Source organism: Sardina pilchardus, chromosome 14 (assembly GCF_963854185.1).
Source record: "Sardina pilchardus chromosome 14, fSarPil1.1, whole genome shotgun sequence".
NCBI classification, from domain to species: Eukaryota; Metazoa; Chordata; class Actinopteri; order Clupeiformes; family Clupeidae; genus Sardina; species Sardina pilchardus.
Window position 1 is genome coordinate 17,281,046 of NC_085007.1, and position 21,150 is coordinate 17,302,195.

The 21,150-nt window shown below is 39.1% G+C and overlaps 1 protein-coding gene across 6 annotated transcripts; it reads right to left on the reverse strand.

The window, feature by feature from the left end:
- Positions 1-5,588: 5,588 nt before the first annotated feature.
- LOC134100630 (interleukin-31 receptor subunit alpha-like) lies at positions 5,589-19,437 on the reverse strand. 6 transcript variants are annotated; one of them, XM_062553955.1, is made up of 15 exons: positions 19,275-19,436; positions 19,070-19,133; positions 17,156-17,294; positions 16,912-17,075; positions 16,107-16,237; positions 14,887-15,061; positions 14,118-14,203; positions 13,759-13,954; positions 13,375-13,548; positions 12,953-13,048; positions 9,313-9,465; positions 8,849-9,004; positions 7,593-7,674; positions 7,047-7,116; positions 5,589-6,700 (listed from the first exon to the last, which is right to left on the reverse strand). In XM_062553955.1, the coding sequence occupies exons 2-15, from the start codon at positions 19,116-19,118 to the stop codon at positions 6,041-6,043; spliced, it is 2,331 nt and encodes a 776-aa protein (XP_062409939.1). In that variant the 5' UTR covers positions 19,119-19,133; positions 19,275-19,436; the 3' UTR covers positions 5,589-6,040. The 6 variants fall into 6 exon arrangements, with proteins under 6 accessions (XP_062409939.1, XP_062409938.1, XP_062409941.1 ...); XM_062553954.1 differs by having other exon boundaries at positions 17,156-17,297; XM_062553958.1 differs by lacking the exon at positions 5,589-6,700 and adding an exon at positions 6,719-6,890 and having other exon boundaries at positions 7,030-7,116; positions 17,156-17,297; positions 19,275-19,437.
- Between the last annotated feature and the right edge of the window lie 1,713 nt (positions 19,438-21,150).

Below are 21,150 nucleotides of genomic sequence, written 5' to 3' on the forward strand. Positions count from 1 at the left end.
TAACCATGCTAACTAGCTAACTTGCTAGTGAGGACTTTTATTTTGAAACATTTGTTGCTAGGGTATCCATGGTGGCCACTATCAGGAAACAAGAAGTTACTGCAGTATAATCATGTTGGTTGCTATGGAAACGGTCATAAACGCTTAATTTTAATGGTTGCTATGTTGGTTGCTAGGTACATGGAGGTTTCATGTAGTTGACTGGAGGCATAGTGGATGATAACTGACAGTTGGAATGGTTGAACAGTTCAATAGTTGAGTAGTTTCAATGGTTAAATGATTTAATAGTGTATTATTGCAGTGAGGACTTTTATTTTGAAACCGTTGTGGACAGAGTAAACAGTTAACAGGATATGTAGTCTTCTGAGAGACTGTATGCTTAAAGCCAGAGAAACTGACAGTTGGTGCCCAGGTGGCCGGCCACCTGGCCTAAGATTCTAATTGCTGCCGTGATGTCATAATGAGCAATGTTAAGTCTATGGGGGAAATTGTAATAGTTTTTAACTAATAGTTTAAAAAGTATAAAAGTTACAAAGTTGAAAAATACAAAGCAGGCATGGCATAAGCAAGACCTACGCAACAACGTTTGAATGAAGTTTCTACGTTAAACGGTTGAAGCTGAATTGCGTGCGTTAGAAGAAGAATAACTAGAAATGCAATTCCAAGGAATTACCAGTGCATGAAAATGCAAAAATAGATAGATAATGTAGATATGGTTACTAAGGTGTAGCTAGGGTAAACATGGTGGTTGCATAGTTTACAGAGAGTTGATAGTGTGAAGGTAGACAGTTTAAAGATGAAACATTCCAGTTCTAACTTAACTAATGATTTCTATTCATGTTAAAATGTCGATTAGCTAACTTAGCTAATGATTTCTAGCAGTTACGCTAAAAATGCTTATTATGCTAGCAATGCTAACTTTACTAACAATGCTAACCAGGTTGATTAGCTAACTTAACCGATGATTTCTAGCAGTTATGCTAAAAATGCTAACTATGTTAACAATGCTAACTATGCTAACTAGCTAACTTGCTAGTGAGGACTTTTATTTTGAAACATTTGTTGCTAGGGTATCCATGGTGGCCACTATCAGGAAACAAGAAGTTACTGCAGTATAATCATGTTGGTTGCTATGGAAACGGTCATAAACGCTTAATTTTAATGGTTGCTATGTTGGTTGCTAGGTACATGGAGGTTTCATGTAGTTGACTGGAGGCATAGTGGATGATAACTGACAGTTGGAATGGTTGAACAGTTCAATAGTTGAGTAGTTTCAATGGTTAAATGATTTAATAGTGTATTATTGCAGTGAGGACCTTTATTTTGAAACAGTTGTGGACAGAGGAAGTAGTGAAACAGGATCTGTAGTCTTAATGAGATTGTATGCTTAAAGCCTGAGACAGAAGGTGCCTCTCATAGCGTTTACGCGTCCTCTCTCGCTCCTCACTGATCTACATAAAGAATGATGGAGCGGCAACAATGGGATAGTCTAGCCCTTCTTGTATCTTTCTTTATGTAGATCATTGAGGATCGAGGAGCGAGGGAGGACATATAAACGCTGCTTGAGAGGGACCCACAGTAAATACTTTAAAAGTTGTATGTAGATAGTCTAATTAATGTTGATAGATAGAATGTTTAATGGATGTTGATAGGCAGATTGTTTTATATTGATTGACAGTTTAATGGGTGGATGAGTGAATGGTCTGAAGAAGATGAATGGATAGAAGGTTGGATGGAATGTGCCTTATATTCTTGTTAAGAGAGACACTGATACAGCTCTCTGAGAGTAGTTGACACAGGTGTAATCAATTTAACTGGCTAGTCTTAAGAGAGCCAGAGTACTCTTAAAAAATGAGACAGAGTAAATAATTTAAAAGTTGAATGTAGATAGTCTAATTAATGTTGATAGACAGAGAGTTTAATGGATGTTGATAGACAGATTGTTTAATAGATGTTGATAGACAGTTTAATGGGTGGATGAGTGAATGGTCTGAAGAAGATGAATGGATAGAATGTTGGATGGAATGTGCCTTATATTCTTGTAGAATGGAGAGACACAGCTCTCTACTGAGAGTAGTGGATACAGATACAGGTGTAATCAATTTAACTGGCTAGTCTTAAGAGAGCCAGCCTGAGACAGAGTAGATTGTTTAAAAGTTCAATGTAGAGCGTCTAATTGATGTTGTTGATAGGCAGACTGTTTAGAATGGGTGGATGAGTGAATGGTTTGAAGAAGATGAATGGATATAAAGTTGGATGGAATTGGGAGGACTTATTTTGATACTGTTGTGCACAGAGGATACAGGGGAACAGAATATGTAGTCTTCAGAGAGGAGCCTGAGAGAAACTGACAGTTGGTGCCCAGGTGGCTGACCAGCTGGGGTAACATTCTAATTGCTGCCGTGATGTCATAATGAGCAATGTTAAGTCTATGGGGGAAATGGTGATAGTTTTTAACTAATAGTTTAAAAAGTATAAAAGTTACAAAGTTGAAAAATACAAAGCACATATGGCATAAGCAAGACCTACGCAACAAAGTTTGAATGAAGTTTCTACGTTAAACGGTTGAAGCTGAATTGCGAGCGTTAGAAGAAGAAGTTTAATAATAAGAAGCCTAGGAAGAACAGTACAGTGCATTTTCATGCACTGTAATAATAAGAAGCCTAGGAAGAACAGTACAGTGCATTTTCATGCACTGTAATAATAACTAGAAATGCAATTCCAAGGAATTACCAGTGCATGAAAATGCAAAAATAGATAGATAATGTAGATTGGTTACTAAGGTGTAGATAGGGTAAACATGGTGGTTGCATAGTTTACAGAGAGTTGATAGTGTGAAGGTAGACAGTTTAAAGATGAAACATTCCAGCTCTAACTTAGCTAATGATTTCTATTCATGTTAAAATGTTGATTAGCTAACTTAGGTAATGATTTCTAGCAGTTACGCTAAAAATGCTAACTATGCTAACAATGCTAAATTTGCTAATAATGCTAACCAGGTTGATTAGATAACTTAGTTGATGATTTTTTGCAGTTATGCTAAAAATGCTACCAATGCTAACAATGCTAACTATGCTAACCATGCTAACTAGGTAACTTGCTAGTGAGGACTTTTATTTTGAAACATTTGTTGCTAGGGTATCCATGGTGGCCACTATCAAGAAACAAGAAGTTACTGCAGTATAATCATGTTGGTTGCTATGGAAACGGTCATAAACACTTCATTTTAATGGTTGCTATGTTGGTTGCTAGGTACATGGAGGTTTCATGTAGTTGACTGGAGGCATAGTGGATGATAACTGACAGTTGGAATGGTTGAACAGTTCAATAGTTGAGTAGTTTCAATGGTTAAATGATTTAATAGTGTATTATTGCATTGAGGACTTTTATTTTGAAACAGTTGTGGACAGAGGAAACAGTTTAACAGGATATGTGTAGTCTTCTGAGAGACTGTATGCTTAAAGCCAGAGAAACTGACAGTTGGTGCCCAGGTGGCCGGCCACCTGGCCTAAGATTCTAATTGCTGCCGTGATGTCATAATGAGCAATGTTAAGTCTATGGGGGAAATTGTAATAGTTTTTAACTAATAGTTTAAAAAGTATAAAAGTTACAAAGTTGAAAAATACAAAGCAGGCATGGCATAAGCAAGACCTACGCAACAACGTTTGAATGAAGTTTCTACGTTAAACGGTTGAAGCTGAATTGGCTGCGTTAGAAGAAGAATAATAATAATAAGAAGAAGAAGAAGACCGAGGAAGAACAGTACAGTGCATTTTCATGCACTGTAATAATAAGAAGAAGAAGAAGAAGACCGAGGAAGAACAGTACAGTGCATTTTCATGCACTGTAATAAGAAAAAGCCTAGGAAGAACAATATAGTGCATTTTCATGCACTATAATGACCTATTAGTAAAATTTCTTAGCCTGGCTAGCGTCTACCACTTCTTAAATGAGACGTGGTCTGGCAACCAGATGTTCATTTTCGTGTATTTGAAAAAATGCCCAGATCCGTTCATTGGGCGCCACGGATCTGTCAAACAAATGCGTCTGTGCATAGCTCATCATGGTCTTGCTTTCCCCCCTGTTCTGTGATTGATCCCCTATCTCAGTCAAAAAATAGGGCTTTAGTTTCCAGACTGCCTAGCAGCGTCAGTGAAGTCACCGCGTGATCAAGCTGCGTCAGGGAAATGTATATCCTCCACTTTTTTAAACAATAAAACAATTTTCAATGTTGCAATGCACTCGTGGCTGTGGACCACTGGCGCAAGAAGCATAAAAAAATAATAATATTGAACTACACGTTTAAGTTTAGGCTACTGTACGTGCACCCCACTCGCAGGCCACATGGGCTGGAGGGTTACATCTTCTCGGCTATAATAAAGTAGACTAGCCTACATCACATGCCTACAACCACACTATATAAGAGAGATGGGATGCGTCTTGCATGAGTTAATATATGAATGGCCTGAGCTAATAAAAAACAGGCCTAGGCTATATTGATAATCACCCTGTTTGATCAGTTATTTTGAGTTTTAGGCAGACTATAGGTGTTAGGAGCCGTACCACACAGACCAGGCTGCAAGTGTCGCAAGGGCGCAGCAAATTATCTTCAGAAACAATATAGCTCACGATATTCACACCGGCCCGATTGATTCAGTTTCAGCACCACCGTGGTGAACAGCTCTCGTTAATAGCTTCTTTCGAAGCTTCTTTGACTTGATTTTAAGGTTCTCCTAATGGCAGTTAAGAACGCGTCTGGGAAACACCCGTATCTTAGCGCTCCTTCTTAGCGATTCCTTCTTTGAAGCCTTCTTAAGTCCTTAAGAAAGATCGAATCTGGGAAACGCGGCCAATTAATACGCTATAGTAGCAACAATGAGCAAAGTCCAAGCAGTTTCAGAGTACAAGGACACTGGGCATTTCGGCACTGAGATTGTGGGGGGGAAAAAACCACCGGTGCAAAACAGGGTTGGGGTGGGGGGCTTCATGCCCTGTAGAGCGGTTTGAGGGGCCCAGATTGGAAAAGTTTGAGAACTCCTGATCTACAGGAACATCTGTGTGTTTGTCTGTTTTTTAGTATAAGTAATCCTAAAGATATCATTGAATATATTGGTAAAAGAAGCACATGTTGGGTTTCTCCACTCTACTGTAGCCACTTCCCCTCTCACACAGCACAGTGCAGGACCAGAGACTGAGAAGGTACTGTAAGTGTTTTGGCAGCACTGAATCAGGGCACAGCGTGGGTTAAGATGTAAGATGTTTGGATGAAGCCGAACATAGCCTAAGATACGGCCCTATTAGCCTCCATAGAAAGGATTATTATTAACCTATGCTCGAAATTTCCCTTTTTCATCCATTTTCAACCTACTGGATCCCCATTCAGCACTATAAGATAGGTTCCCAATTTGTCTAAAACCTCTCCTACCTGCAATACAGGGCGTCCTGGTGTGCATTGTGCTGCTTGTAATCTATAACCCTTTATATTCAAATAGTAGTAGTAACTTTCTCAACCCTAGAAGTGGTGGTAGGCCTACACTTTTCAACTGTGTGGAATTGCTTGCACAGATGTGTTCGTATTAGACAAGAATATGAATATATTTGGGCCTACTGGGATCATTTGCCTGTATGTCAAATTTGAACGCCCATCTGGCTCAAGGCTCAACATTCCACTCTAATTTCCCCTCAGTATACCCCTCTGTGGTGTGCCTGGAGAGTGTTCAAGAGTGAAAACAATCCATTTACAGCAGTTCTGATTGCAGTTTTATTATTTTTTTTCCTTAGTAACTGCCAGAAAGCAGTGGTACAGTCTGAGGGAAGAATGATTTCCACCAACTATCAGCGCATTCCAGATGTGAATGTGGAAGTCAAGTCTAGCAACTAGCAAGAATTCAAAGTAGCAGCTTTTTTTTTTAACATCCTACAGTCATACATGCTCACATTATCCGACATACATGCACAAATGTTACATTCAATATTTCCTGGTTAATCATTATATTAATCTGATGTTTTTAAGATATTTATTTTTTACATCAACAACGTCTTATTTGGTGCGATGGCACTGATCCACTGTGAGGTAGGACAGAACCGTGTTTACAGTGCTTTGTTTTCCAGGTTCCAGTTCAGCAGATTTTGTCTGTAAGGAGGAACCTTGGGTCTCTGTAGTACAGGCCAATGTTTGACCTGTCTCCACAGAGATATAAGCTAGAGTCTGCTCCAAGCATGGCTCATTTTCCCCAGGTTTAGTCTGTAAAGAGGAGCCTTGGGTCTCAATAGTACGGCCTGTCTCCACAGAGATATAAGATAGAGTCTGCTCCAAGCATGGCTCATGTTCCCCAGGTTTAGTCTGTAAAGAGGAACATTGGGTTTCCATAGTACGGTCCAATGTTTTGCCCGTCTCCACGGAGATATAAGATAGAGTCTGCTCCAGGCACGGCTCATCAGCATGCTTTCCTAACAATGGCTTGTCCTCGGAACTAGCATTGGTCTGGGCTTTGTTGGAGAGTGTGTCAGTAGAATCAGCTGCTCTGGTGCTGCGACCAGGCATGACACTCTCGTTGTCCTGAGACAGGTCTGTGCGCACCTGTGGGCTGAACAGGTGAGTTTCTTCAGGGTCGAAAGGAAGAGGTAAGATAGCCTCCAGGGTGGAGATATCACATGGCATGTTTTGTCCGGGCTGACTGATTACCCAGGGAGTGGAAGACTAGAAAATAATAGAAAAAATAGATATATCATAAATTAGCTACTTTTCTGTAAAATGTGATTAATCTTTTTTTAACAATAATAAGAATATGACTGACAATACTATAATACACTTTATTGCAGAACAAAATGTGACATAAATTTACATTTGCAAAGCAAATCTGAGAAGAGGTGTGTTCAGGAGGAAAAGACAGTGGCCGGGTTTCCCAAAATCGTTAAGAAGCTCTTAAGTGCTAAGAACTTCTTAGGAGCGTTGTAAGAATGTTCTATGAACGCTCCTAAGAAGTTCTTAGCACTTAAGAGCTTCTTAGCGATTCTGGGAAACCCGGCCAGTGTCAGTTCTGTACCATTTTGTGCCACTGGCCTACGGAGCTCAGTCCTGGATTTGGCACCTTCTGAATCCTCATCCTCCTCAGCCTGAACACATGCAGAACATGTGGAGAGGAAATTGGGAAACATGGCACAAAAACAAACACCCTCATGATTACAACATAGTAGTACAAAGAACCAAAAACCAAGGCCATCAATCACAAAGTAAAAAAAAAAACAAAGTTTAATCACACACATCCACATTTTTCGGGGGCAAGATCAAAAACATACGATACGACAAAAAGTGAAAGGAAAGGAAAAAGGGAAGAGAAAATAAAGAAAGAAAAAGTGAAGATCCGCACATCGGAGAGCTCCCAATAAAGTTCCTCTTTCATCAAGTTACATTTCAAGCCTTCATGGCCCTTCCATCCTCAGACTATCAATCACAAAGTAAACAGAAATCCAAGTGCGTTTAAGTTTGCACAGCCAACACAACAAAAGCAGCTTTTCTAGAAATCCATGCCATTCCAGCCATGCCACATTTACACACAGTGTTTTAGAGCGCCCATGACACACACACTTACAGAATGAAGAGTGACAGTGCAGCGATCAGCAGTGAGAACATTACAACTCCAGTCCTCACCAGTATCGTAATGAAGACTTGCCCTGTAGAGTACAGTTCTAAAAAATTTAATGAAACAAAAAGTAACATACTGTATTGTATATTTCTTTCAGAACTGCATTTAGTAGTGTATTGAGACCATGTTGCATTGTGATACAACTTAATACATTGATTAATTGATTGATTGATTGATTGATTGATTGATTGATTGATTGACTGACTTGAGTTTCCCCTTTGGGATCAATAAAGTATCTATCTATCTATCTATCTATCTAGATTGATTTATTTGTTGGATAACTTGTTGTTTATTGGGTAACTTCTTCCCTTACGATTACTTATCAGGCTGAGCTCTTTGTAGATTTTGCTTTTGTGAAATACTAAACGTGAACTATGCAGGTGTTTTTTAGTTTAATTTGCCTTAACTGATCAGCTTTGGAGTCTTTGGAATGGTTATTTGACTTATTTCGAGCTGAATGATGGCTGTTTTGTGTCCCCCTAGTGCCTGTGAGCTAGCCTGATGAGCCAGACCCACATCAAGATGTAGGGTCTGGACACTCACCGTAGACAGGGAGACAATCGGAGGGGTGAGATAAACAGTTGTCTTTCAAATTCCCTCCCCGCAATAGGATAACGCTAAACGAATCATCTTCTTGTTTTCAAGTAGCAGGATGCGTAACCTTCCCTCTCCACGCAATAGGATAACGCTAAACGAATCATCTTCTTGTTTTGAAATAACAGGATGCGTTACCGTCGCAACTTCTGGTCGCATGTCAGTCACCATTATGTTAAGCCCACCCACCGACTCTATACACCCTGTGATTGGCTCGCTTGATTTTCCAGTTCTCAGCTCCTAAGCTCTACGGAGCGTTGCTAGACTGCCCCGCCAGCCAAATTACATTTGCTGCCGCTAGGGGCGTCTAGATTTCTAGGCTACCTGTGAGCAGTGTGAGCGGAAAAAAACACACTTGCAAGTTTGTGCCACCGGGCCGGTGGCACTGACAAACAGAACATTCCACAGCCTCGCGATCATGCTCATGAAAAGGCAGACTGACCGAATGTTGTAAAATATACACTCTAAAGCTGTAAGGGAAGCTCTGCAGAGAAAGCTGTAAGTGAAGAAATCACCAAGCCTGCATAGGCTAAGGCATCAACAATCCAGTCAAATTAAAGACCTGGCAAGGCAACACTGTAAAAACTCCTAGTGTAGAAGAGTTTTACCAAATTTTCTTGTTGTGAAGCCATAAGAATTGCTTTCACTGGATCCGGCAATGGAGAAAGCCATCACATACACACTGTAAGCTGTATCGGGTTGGAGGTCCTTGAGTATTACAGAGTGCCGTCTGTCAGGCTGGCCTGTGCTGTTCACTGTAACATCTGGTGGAAGAAGATACGTTTTAACCGTCAGGGTTGACTTTAGCCTTAGAAAAAATCTGTCTGCCAAAATCCCATAACCAAAGTGTCAAGACACTTACCATTTTTCTCACTAAATATGCATGTTTACATTTGTCAAAGCATCAGATGTTACATGTGTTATCTTAACTAATGAACTAAAGATAATTGTGTAATGTCTGTGAGTGAAATAGCTTTACTCACAGACATTCCACATCAATAGCAAGTGAAGAAATGAATAACTCATAGTTACTCATATTAGTTGGTAACAGTGCAATCTCTATCAGACTTACTGAGCTCTGGCTCCTGTGTGTCAGTAGCCTTGTAGAGCACTGTGTAGTTGAGGACGAAGCCACAACAATGGTCAGAAGGGACAGTGTCCCACTCCACTTTTGCCCACGTGTCATCCACATCAGTGACCTCCACACCAGTGACCTTAGCAGGGTCTATAGTAGAATCATAAATCAAGTTATCTGCCTATCTATCCAGAGAGAGAATAACTGTCCAGTTCAATCAGATGTTCAGACATGGTGCATGTTCAGACAAGAGGTGTCAAAAGAGGGCAAAAACACACACAGGAGAGCAGAAAAGAGCAGAGAGCATAACAGTGTGCTTTTTATAAGTTTGGCTCCAAAATTATACATCCTACATTTGAATGAATTGGAGGCGCAAAGCATTAAAAGCACAATTTAAAAACATGACATACATGTATGATCACTCTTAAAGATGGAGAAGTATACAGTATATTAGGGTGCATCAAGTTCCCCTCTTTCTCCCAAAAACTCATATGGTGGATCATATTATGCCATTTGATGAATAAACAATAAATATGACATTTGGTGAAGATTGATAATGATCTAGGGTACCACAATGCATCTTCATTTTGACAATATTTAATATTTTATGGTTGATTTTGGTTATTTTCCAATAATCTTCTTTACACTACATTTAAACTTAATAATGCTAATTAATGACATATCTAGCTTCTGTTTACATAACAGCTGCATGTCTGCATTTACATTTGTTGATGAACATTGTACATTTTCAGGACATAATAAGAGGCATAGGAGAAAGAAAACTTGTCAGAGGTACCACCTCCAATCTCCACTATTCATGGTCGTAGCTGACTGGAGTCTTGAAAGTCATCATCAGGCCCCAGCCGTGGCGCAACTGGCTGGGGCACCTGCACCGCACGCCGGCGACCCAAGTTCGATTCCCGCCCCGAGGTCCTTTCCGGATCCCACCCCGACTCTCTCACCCATTCGCTTCCTGTTTCTCTCTACTGTCCTGTCAAAATTAAAGGCACAAAAGCCCCAAAAATATACTTAAAAAACAAAAAAGAAAGTCATCATCAACTTGGGAAGAAGTATCTGGACCTGGACAATTTTCAACCTCCTCAACAATATCACTGTTTAGTATTTCTGCTTGAGATTTTCTCAGATCCTCCTTCTCCCTTCTCCTCCTTTCTTGTTCTTCTCTCGTTTCCTCTTATGCTTGTCTTGAGATAGTACATCTGTTCCTGACATGCCTTCCTGTCTGTTTTCGTGAACTCTGTGTTTCGTGAGCCCTGATGAACTTTTCTGCTTCATGGTGGCAGGTCTTTGACTCAAGGGGTTTTTTGGGCATTTGCATGCCTTTAATGGGAGCGACAGGAAGCGAGTGGGAGAGAGAAGGGGCGGGACCACGGGGCAGGAATCGAACCCAGGACGCCGGCGTACAGTGCAGACCGACCAGTTGCGCTAGCTGGGGCAACTCATGGTGAAGACAGTCCATGAAAACAGACAGGAAGGAATGTCAGGAACAGATGTGCTATCTCAATAGTGGAGATTGGAGGTGGTACCGCTGACAAGTTTTCTTTCTCATATGCCTCACATTATGTCCTAGGAAAAATGTACAATGTTCACCAGCAAATGTCAATGTTAGACATTCAAAATACATGCAGCTGTTATGTTTTTTGTAAACAGAAGCTAGATATGTCATTACATGGTCATAATCATTTACATTATTACGTTTAAATGTATAAAGAAGATTATTGGAAAATAACCAAAATCAGCCATAAAACATGAAATATTTTCAAAATGAAGGTGCATTGTAGTACCCCTAGATCATAGATCATGCGTGTGTGTGTGTGTGTGTGTGTGTGTGTGTGTGTGTGTGTGTGTGTGTGTGTGTGTGTGTGTGTGTGTGTTATATTGTGATATAAAGTTTATAGGTGTTAAAAATAAAATGCCCGGAATGCTTTTCCTAGAATTGACATCCAATTCCAATCTGAATGTCACTTTGGAGCTTCTTTGTTGCCATCGGCAACTGTACCTCAACACCAACATCCCTGACCTGTGGTGTTCCCCAGGGGTCGATCTTGGGGCCACTATTATTCAACCTCTATATGCTCCCACTTGGACAAATCATCCAAAATAATTTGATTTCATATCATAGCTATGCAGATGACACACAAATTTACTTAGCTCTGTCACCAAAAGACTATGGTCCCCTTGAATCTCTATGTCAGTGTATAGAACAAATCAACACTTGGATGGCTCAAAATTTTCTTCAGCTGAACAAAGAAAAAACTGAAGCAATTATATTTGGTAAAAAGGAGGAAAGGATTAAGGTTGCCACTCTCCTTGAAACAAAAGGATTGAAAGCAAAGGATACTGTTAAAAATCTCGGTGTATTAATCGACAGTGATCTAAATTTCACCAGTCACATGATCAAATGATAACTAAATCAGCTTTTTATCACCTCAAGAATATTGCCAAACTGAGAGGGCTAATGTCAAAACATGACTTAGAAAAACTCATTCATGCATTTATCTCTAGCAGGGTTGATTACTGCAATGGGCTTTTCACAGGCCTTCCTAAAAAGACTATCAAACAGCTTCAGATGATTCAAAATGCAGCAGCTAGGGTTCTCACAAAAACAAAAAGAACTGAGCACATTACTCCAATTCTTAAATCTCTGCACTGGCTTCCAGTATGTCACAGAGTTGACTTTAAAACACTACTAATTGTTTATAAATCAGTAAATGGAGCAGGACCTAAATACCTATCAGACATGTTTCAGCAGTACACACCTTCTCGTCCTCTGAGGTCTCAGGAGAAAAACCTCTTAGTAAAGCCTGCTGTTAGAACTAAACATGGCGAAGCAGCTTTTAGCTGCTATGCGGCTCAGCTTTGGAACCAACTTTCTGATGACATTAAAAAGGCCCCAACTGCAGCCTGTTTTAAATCTAGACTTAAGACCAAATTGTTCTCAGATGCTTTCTGCTAACTGTCTCTTAATTACTCCATCTGGAGTCTTTTATGTTAATTATTCCTTATTGATTTGATCTTGATTTATGCTTTGTTTTTATTTTCTATTATGATCTTTTTATTATTATTATTATTATTATTTTTATTACTATTACTCTTTGTCCATCTATGCTTTTATCTGCTATAATTACTGTTTGGTTTTTGTTTATGTAAAGCACATTGAATGACCTCTGTGTATGAAATGTGCTATATAAATAAACTTGACTTGACTTGACTTGACTTTGTCATCCTGTGGTTACCGTAAATGAGTTTTTAAAGTAGAAGCACAGTCACTACAACATTGTCAGAAAGAGGAACAGAGACTGCTTCCTGTGCTGGATAAAAGCCTAAACCAACAGAATATCTGGTCTAATTCCACAAAAAGGGTGCATATTTGGAGAACATCAATGATTAATTGTGAGGAAAGCAGTGGTGTAGTCTATGATACGCAGGACTACACAGTATACCCACTTAAAAAGCATCACCATCTCAGTATACACACTTAAAATAGGTAAGGATAGGTAACATTTGGTGTTTTGATCACAGTATACTGTACCAGCTAACTAGACAACACCTCTGGTGGAAAGCTCTCCCTACAGTCACTGACCTGTGGTTCACCTGGGAAAACCTGTGTTACACTCACCCCCCTCCTCTGTGTAAATGTAAAGGGTGCTGTCATTTCCTGGGGTGTCGTTGTAAAGTGGAGTAACAATGACAGTGTAAAGTTCCTGCGGCACACCTGTCAAAATAAGCATCGGTGTTCAAAATGGCTAACCATAACTCTACAAATGATATCAGATCAACACACACATCAACCATCACCACGACTCAATCAATACTGAATTCTAATGGTAACTATGCAGCGTACAGATAAACCTTTTGTCAAGAGGTATATTGGCCTTGTTTTGACTACAAAAGCTAACAAATGAACTTCCCTGAACTAATTATCCATAGGCCTATCTGATTGAAGACAAGACAACAAAGACTCCCGTGTATTATCATGTTGCAAATATTTTGCCAACACAGACGGACCAAAAGGATTTTGACACACCACAGACAGCTCACCAGGAAATGAGAGGTTTGTCTCTTGAGTTTGTAGCCACGTGTAGATACTTCGGTTTGTGTACCACACAACCATGTAGCTGCTAACTGGATCTTGTGGCGCGGCCCACGACACCAAGATTTGGCCATCAACAGCGGTCGCCTGGGCCACATGAACAGGAGGACCCTCTCCGGCCACTGCCCAACAAATAAGAATTTATGTTTATAGATAATAATATATATCTACACAAATTAAGTATATCAGTATGACCACAACATTATACAGTATATATCTACACAAAAGGAAACCTATCAATGCAAATCCTATGCAAAATCGAAACATAAAAGACTACAGTACATCCATTTGTTGATTTAGTTACTCATTTTGACTGAAATGTAAAGGCTTACACTCAGCAACACCAGAAATCACGACTGAATCATCACAAAGCGTGGTTTCATTTTTATATGCAGCTATCACCACTCGATGGGCTGTGGCACTGAGCTCAATCGAGGTCTGGTTCTGGGTAGGCTCTAAATACCCAGTGACGTTAGAATCAACAACAATCTTGTACCCATCAATGGCTTGGCAGGACACAGGAGGACCCTATGCAGGAAAGAGAGACTAATGTTAAAGACAGTAGGCTACCGGTACATACCCTTGACTCAATTAATGATTAACAAAAATAATGGATAAAAAAAGTGATACTGTAGTAAATTGGATAAAAGTGTGCCTTTGAAAGCCTTGTCCCTCTCACACGTCGCCTTACCTTCCACATGAGATCAACCGTCCTCCTCATGCCCGATGCAACCGGCTCCAGCACCCTTCTCCATAGTTGGAGTGCAATGGAATCTACTATAGACACAAGAACGAGACAGCAAGGTTTCACAAAACAAGGCACACCAGCTACATTCAAGGAATACACATGAGATACGAATGACACAGTACCAAAACAATGTAGATCTTCCAATGAATGCACACTTTTAGAGTCCACTTATCGGCCAAACTAACTTGACTGCCATTTACAGCACTCTTTTAACCGCCCATTTAAATCAAAGCAGTCTAAAGTACAGATTTATTTGCTCAGTATGCTCTACATGAGAATCATACATATTTATGTTTGTGTTTATGCCATTTATAGACAATTTTGTCCAAAACGACTTACAAATATAACAATATAATTATTAAAATGTACAGCAGACAGTTATAGAAAGTTGGCAAGGCTACATTAAGGATGGTAAAGATAACAATATTATCAATACAATATCAATGGTCAATAGTGAAAAACAGATACCATGTATACAAGCCATAACTCATAAGAACCACTTAATTGATTAAGTGTAAACTGAACAGATACTGTGCGTCTTTAGACCCCCTCTTGACAGACCCAAACGCATAACATTGTGTCTACAGGCTCTATCCAGTTACATATAGAATCCATTTGTTAACAATTCCAGCCACATAGAAGGTATGAGCATAGAACGGCTCGGAACAAGAGCATCAACTAAATGACATGTAATATAAAAGCCTTTTCTTACCACTAAGTGGCAGGAAGGTTGTATTGCTTCTCCAATCACTCCAAGGGGACAATGGCTTTCCGACAGAACAGCGCACTGATGCAGTATAATTGAAGCATGGCTTCACATCAGTAATATTCATAGTAACATTCATAGTGTTGGCTTCATGGAAATCAGTTGTGGTACTCCATACTTTCTGTGTTCCAAAATAATCCAACAAAACGTCATACTACGGTATTAACATGTTATTTCAAATGGTTGATTGAAGTTAATGTTTCAACACAGGACATCTTTTCTATACTTCATCATGCCTACGGCGAAATTCCTTCATATGGCGATATCTTTTACCAACACCACTCCCATTCGTGTCATATTCGTGTTTATATAGGCTATAACATTATAATGTATTTAAACATATATATACACAAGTTTTCTACAGTAAATACCTGTCACATTGAATATGTTACTCCAATTAAAGAACATAATTGATCATTAATGATTAATTATCGTTTGGCTCGCAACGAAGGCGGTCACATTTTTTCCTCCCTCTCCACCCCCTTACTTTCCCTGCTCTGCTTCTCCTGTCTCATCTAGTCTACCGTCTTATACTGAATTTTGGAAGCCCCCCCGTCCGGTTGCAAGTCGAGTGTTTCTCATGTTGTGAAGTGTGCTGACTATGTGCTTATGTTGCTGAGGTGTTTTGTTTCCTGCTCCCACACTGTACTCTCCACAGGAGCATAGTCTAAGGGATGCCTTTTTTCTCCTCCCTCTCCTTATGTTTATGCTGTATTTTCTTCCTCTGCCCACCTTCCTGTTCTGTCCCCCCCCAACCCCTTGTGTATGTTTGGACAGGCTGCTGTAATTTCCTTGTACCTTGTTGCAATGACAATAAGGGCTAGCTACTACTACTACTACTACTACTACTACTACTACTACTACTACTACCAGGCTACTACTACTACTATAATGGAACCGAAGGAACAAGGAGCATTGAATGAACAAGGAAGGAGAATTCAGAAGAATTACAGATTATTTAGCATACATGTAAAATCCATACTAGTTTGATTAAATTCATAACTTGATTATTTCAATGAAATCTATCTGTCAGAAATAGTTGAGATATGGAATCAATTTAATTTCACCTCACCTCAGTATCATTTAACAAAATAAAAAATTGGTCATTAATAGACTCTTCTTATTATAAAACAATGAATTCGATATAATTTAAGAACTCATGTTACCTCTATGTGAGGGGCTTCTTGAAGGTACTGAACATCACATATTTTGTCATAATCCTGTCTTGTTTCCCAGTTAACTCGGATACCTCCTGTGTAGGCTTCAGTCCATACACGATATGGCGGGTCGTATTTCACTGTGTGGAGATGAAAGCATATCTTGATTAGCATGAGTGGTGTCTCGCAGGACTGCTGAGGTCGAGAATCAACATCATTTCACATCAGAGAACACATTTGCGATCTACAGTGGTGAGGAAATGATGTCCACTGAACATTAACATGAAAGAGGAGTTTTATCTAACTATCTTGAGAAGGCACAGAGGCACTTCATATTTCTTTCTCAGAAGATGGAAGCTTATTAATGTCACAAAAGCTGTATCTACTACAACAGAGCTGATGGTTCAACATCGGAAATGAGCTGGCTGATAAGCCTTTCAGTGTCAGGTGTGCTTGTTTGTAAAAATGCTGTTAATGACTGTGAAACACAGTTTTCTATCATTATGTGTGTACACTGAGTTGCCTACAGGGTACAATGTGTCGTACAATGTACAATTGTTTACTTTTCTATTATTAATTCCACAATACATTGTGCTGACCTAAATTCAATATTTGTATTTATTGTTTGTACAATGTGGAGTTCATGATAATAGTCTAGCGCATATGTGAAAATGACAACATAACCAAATTATGTAGCTGATTTAACATGGCTTGACTGTTGACTTGAATAGAATTTTGAGATGACAGAAGAGGACTGGGGGATAAATTGCCTGTACTGTAGGCTATTGTCATGACTTCACTTTCACTTACTTACCAATGTCAAACAAGTTGTCAATATGGATTTGCCAGGTCTCATTAGATGAATTTACTGTTACTGTTACAGCATACCCCATGCCCATCAGGCGACGAGAAAAGTTTTTGTTGTCCGTAGTGATATAGCCCTCCACAGGGATTTCTTTAACATTGTACCTGTTTTGTCTTGGGAAAATAAATGCATTTGGATTACAAGACTATACAGAAAATGCATTCAGGTGGATATTAGATGGATATAAGTTTACCTTCTCAGTGTAACTGAGTATAGCGTGCTTGTTGATATTCCCAAAGGGTCCCAATCACATGTTAGGTATAAGCCATCCAGGCGAAGGGTTGAAACACATGTTATGTTCTGTGAGTTCTTTGGAAGCATAGTGGAAAGGCCTACTGTTCGGGAATTAAAGTAGGTTACAGTGTATGATTAATGACATTACCAATATGAAGAGAATGCATGTTTTTGTCTATTTGTCTGTGAATAGAGGCAAAAAAAGATAATTTAACCCTTCAGCTGATGTTTGTTTACTGGGAAAACCAATATAAGGCTATACCTCCCCAATACAGAATAGGCTTTAGTCTGATTTCTTTTGCCAAGTCGTATTCATTTTTTCATGTCCTTTGACTAATTTGACCTAAAATGTTCATATGAATTACTTGTTTTAGAACAGTAGCCATGTAGGGGAGACCGGGGCTGGTTGGCACAGGGGCAGGTTGGCACACGCTTATTATCCAGGCCCCTAGAGGGTCCAGCTACAAAATTCAAACACTGGCATGATGCCCATTTTGAGTATAGTTAGTCCACTTAAGTAAGAAGTTTGAAAGTCATTAACTCTTGAGGTGAGGGAAACTTTTTGATTTTGTGACGTCAAAACTAAGAATATGCACCTCCCACTAAATTCATTCTAGAAAGGTGACAGTTAGGGACAGAAAAAATATAAATATTGCAATTGATAGATAGGGGATCTAGCTATAATTTGATATTACGTTTGAAATCCTGTGATGTTTGATGCTAACAGACTAACATGATTTGTGTCAAAAGTTCTGTGCTAATGTGGGCGGGGCAGGTTGGCACACTTATTTCGGGGTTGGTTGGCACATGTATTGAAGCTTATTATTATTATATTATTAATAATATTATGTAATTAAGACATATTCTACATATAATACTAACTAATAATAACAATAATACTAATATAAACAATATTATTATTATTATTATTATTACTATTTAGTAGTAGCCTAGGCTAGTAGGTAGTAGGCCTATAGTAGTTATTATGCAGCCTATTAGAATTACCACAAAAGTTGTTGATACAGGCTTATTTTATATCAGGCTTAGCCTATGTGTCATTATATGATCAATATATAGATCAATAATAGAAAATAGATTGTATTTCATTCTTTTACTTGTTAAATGTGTGTTATGTAGCCTATATGAATAGACATATAATAATAAATATAACAATATGATACAATTTACTCCCTTTTGACTATAAAATTTGAATTTTCCCTTATCCTACAGTAAATCATATTTGAAAGATTCAGTATTCAGTTATTATTGAGTAGCCTATGTGTTCTTTGATACTATTTCCTACAGAACACAGCAGTTTAAATGTGTGCCAACCAACCCCACCTACATGTGCCAACCAACCCCGTGCTGGGGCAGGTTGGCACAACTGCGCAACGCCCTTTTAATCATATATAAATGAAAGCAAGGGATAATTAACCAACAGTGCATGTGCCTGATTTTTAACTGAGATCTAAACCTTTCATTGTATCATAGTTTCGGAGTTTTAAAGCAATGTATGACAGAGAAATATGACTAAGAGTAAAAAGTGTGCCAACCAGCCCCGGTCTCCCCTAATCCAATGATGAGATGAGCTAATAATTTGGTAAAGGCTGTGTAGCATATAGGCTATATGTTTTATCTGACTCTTATCCTTATCAACAGGAGAAGCAGTCAATTTTTGAAAATTATTTTACAGAAACTCAATAAAATCTGTGAGTTTAGCCTAGCCTACTATAAGTAAATTATAGGCTACAATTGTTTTACATTAATGACAGTTCATATAAGTATAATTTGAAGTCATATTTTTGGGCTGGGTAAATACGCAAAACAAAAACAAAAAAAGCTCAAATAAACAAATGAATATTAATAATCTCACCTCCACTCATCGTAGCACATAGGAGGCAAATACATACAAATCGCGTCATGGTAGACAACAGCCACTAAACAATAACAACAACAACAACAACAACAACGAACAGTGATGATGAAAAAATATAAAGTAGTCTGACTATAAAGTCAAACACGTAATTGCATGATTAACTTTAGCATCTATTCAAAATTATAACCATTGCCTAGCCTACCTTAATTCGAGGATTATGAAGTCATTTCGGAAGCCTCGACTAAGTCTGATAAAAATCTCGGTTGCTGTCATAAATTAGGCTACTCTTACACCATATTATATATCCAACAGGCAACAGCATCTGTGTTACACTGTCTTTTCACTAAAGATTCTGCCCTCGCTCCTCCGCAGGCTTGGTTAGGCTACTACTTCTAACACACGTCATCAGTTATGCACAAAATAGTAGGAGGGGCTTTATTTATTGTGGTCCGTCTGACCGGCGGATTGTGTGTGAGGTACTGTAGCCTATATGGTATAACAGGACTCGTGGTTTTGTATGAAGATGAACATACAGGAAAGGTGTTTAATTGTTTGTGCTGTAGGTAGCCTATAGGACTCCCTTCAGTGGCCTATCAACAACCAAGTCTTTTTGACATCACACGAAGACAGTGCAAAGTTGTCTGGTGTCAGCCGTTAAAGCATATCATGTTGTGGGCTACCTAACATCAGCACAGGTTAACATTCGTCATTCATTCACCAACAGAGGTGGAAAAGCCCAGCTTCAGATGTCCTTCCACATATCTGTGCCAACCATTCATTTCAGCCAGCTGATTCTAACAACTCTTCAGCAAGGTAGCAGCTATTGGTGTGTTAAGTGTGTTGGCACGTGTAGGCCTAGTTGGATTTTTACTTTCTGAAGCTGGACTTTTCCACCTCTGTTCACCAAATACATCAAATACATAATGGCTAGGCCTCTCAAAACCACATTGCATTTCCTGTCATTGTTCCTCCCTTCAACCCATTTCATGACAATTTCAGACGGTCAGCAATATTTTTTGCAGATGCATTGAAAAAAGCATCATGTTGTAACATGAAGGACATATTTTTCTTGAAGAGCCATCAGGTTCAAACACACATGTTTGTGTGTGTGTGTGTGTGTGTGTGTGTGTGTGTGTGTGTGTGTGTGTGTGTGTGTGAGAGGGAGTATGTGAGTGTGTGTGTGTGAGAGAGAGAGAGAGTATGTAGGCCTAATGGGGTTCTGTGTCATGTTTATCATTTATTTCATTTTCTAAATCTGTAATCTGTTGGCAGCTGCTATCTTGGTCAGGTCTCTCTTGTAAAAGAGGTTTTTGACCTCAATTAAATATTCTGGCATAGTCCTAGACAGAGGACTACAAAGGAACTGTAAAGCATGTGTGAGACCTCGGATCATCATCCCAGCTCTAATCCCAAACGGGTGATTTCGAGGAACCACTAGGAAGGGGCGTGTCTGGTGGTATGAAGAGGAAATGCTCGAATGGAGCAATGAAAAACGAGAAGAGGTGTGGCGATTCTGAAAAAGCTGCCTAATATCGAGGAAGACATGGTCTATTGCTCAGAGTCTGAGTAACACAGAGGGGCTTTATGAAGCCACTCCCAGCCTCCCAGGGGTCACTTCTGGTCATTATGACACCCGTGGGCAATACTGAGAAAATATGATATTCAGTTTGGTTTGGTTTGGGGTGTTTTAGTCAGTGGTGGGTAAAGTACTGAAAATCTATACTGAAGTAAAAGTACTATTATTCCCTTGAAAGTGTACTCAAGAAGTCAAAATGAGAAAGTAAAAAACCCTATTAATAATGTGCTCAAATAACAAGTTACATTCTATTTATATGTTTATGTTGTGCTGGGAAGTGTAGTTAATTAAATAGTTAATACGGGTAAAAATAGCACTCACAGCATGATATTTTGTATTTTGTATCTGAAGGCTGAACTTAAAGCAACACTAAAGAGTTATTCGTACTTTAAAATAATGTTTACAAAATCATTTCAGAGGTTCATCAACTCGTAACAGGGTGAAAGGCACTTCTGCTTTCACTTCGCGGCCCTCTATCGGCTACAACCGCATTATGTTACTT

Excerpts from the sequence above, each read along its gene's own strand:
- LOC134100630 (XM_062553954.1), bottom strand. The coding sequence starts at position 19,118 with ATGACGCGATTTGTATGTATTTGCCTCCTATGTGCTACGATGAGTGGA. Across the intron at positions 14,204-14,886 it reads AACCTTCCTGCCACTTAGTG|TAGATTCCATTGCACTCCAA; the intron begins GTAAGAAAAGGC and ends TTGTGTCTATAG. Across the intron at positions 13,955-14,117 it reads CGGTTGATCTCATGTGGAAG|GGTCCTCCTGTGTCCTGCCA; the intron begins GTAAGGCGACGT and ends TTTCCTGCATAG.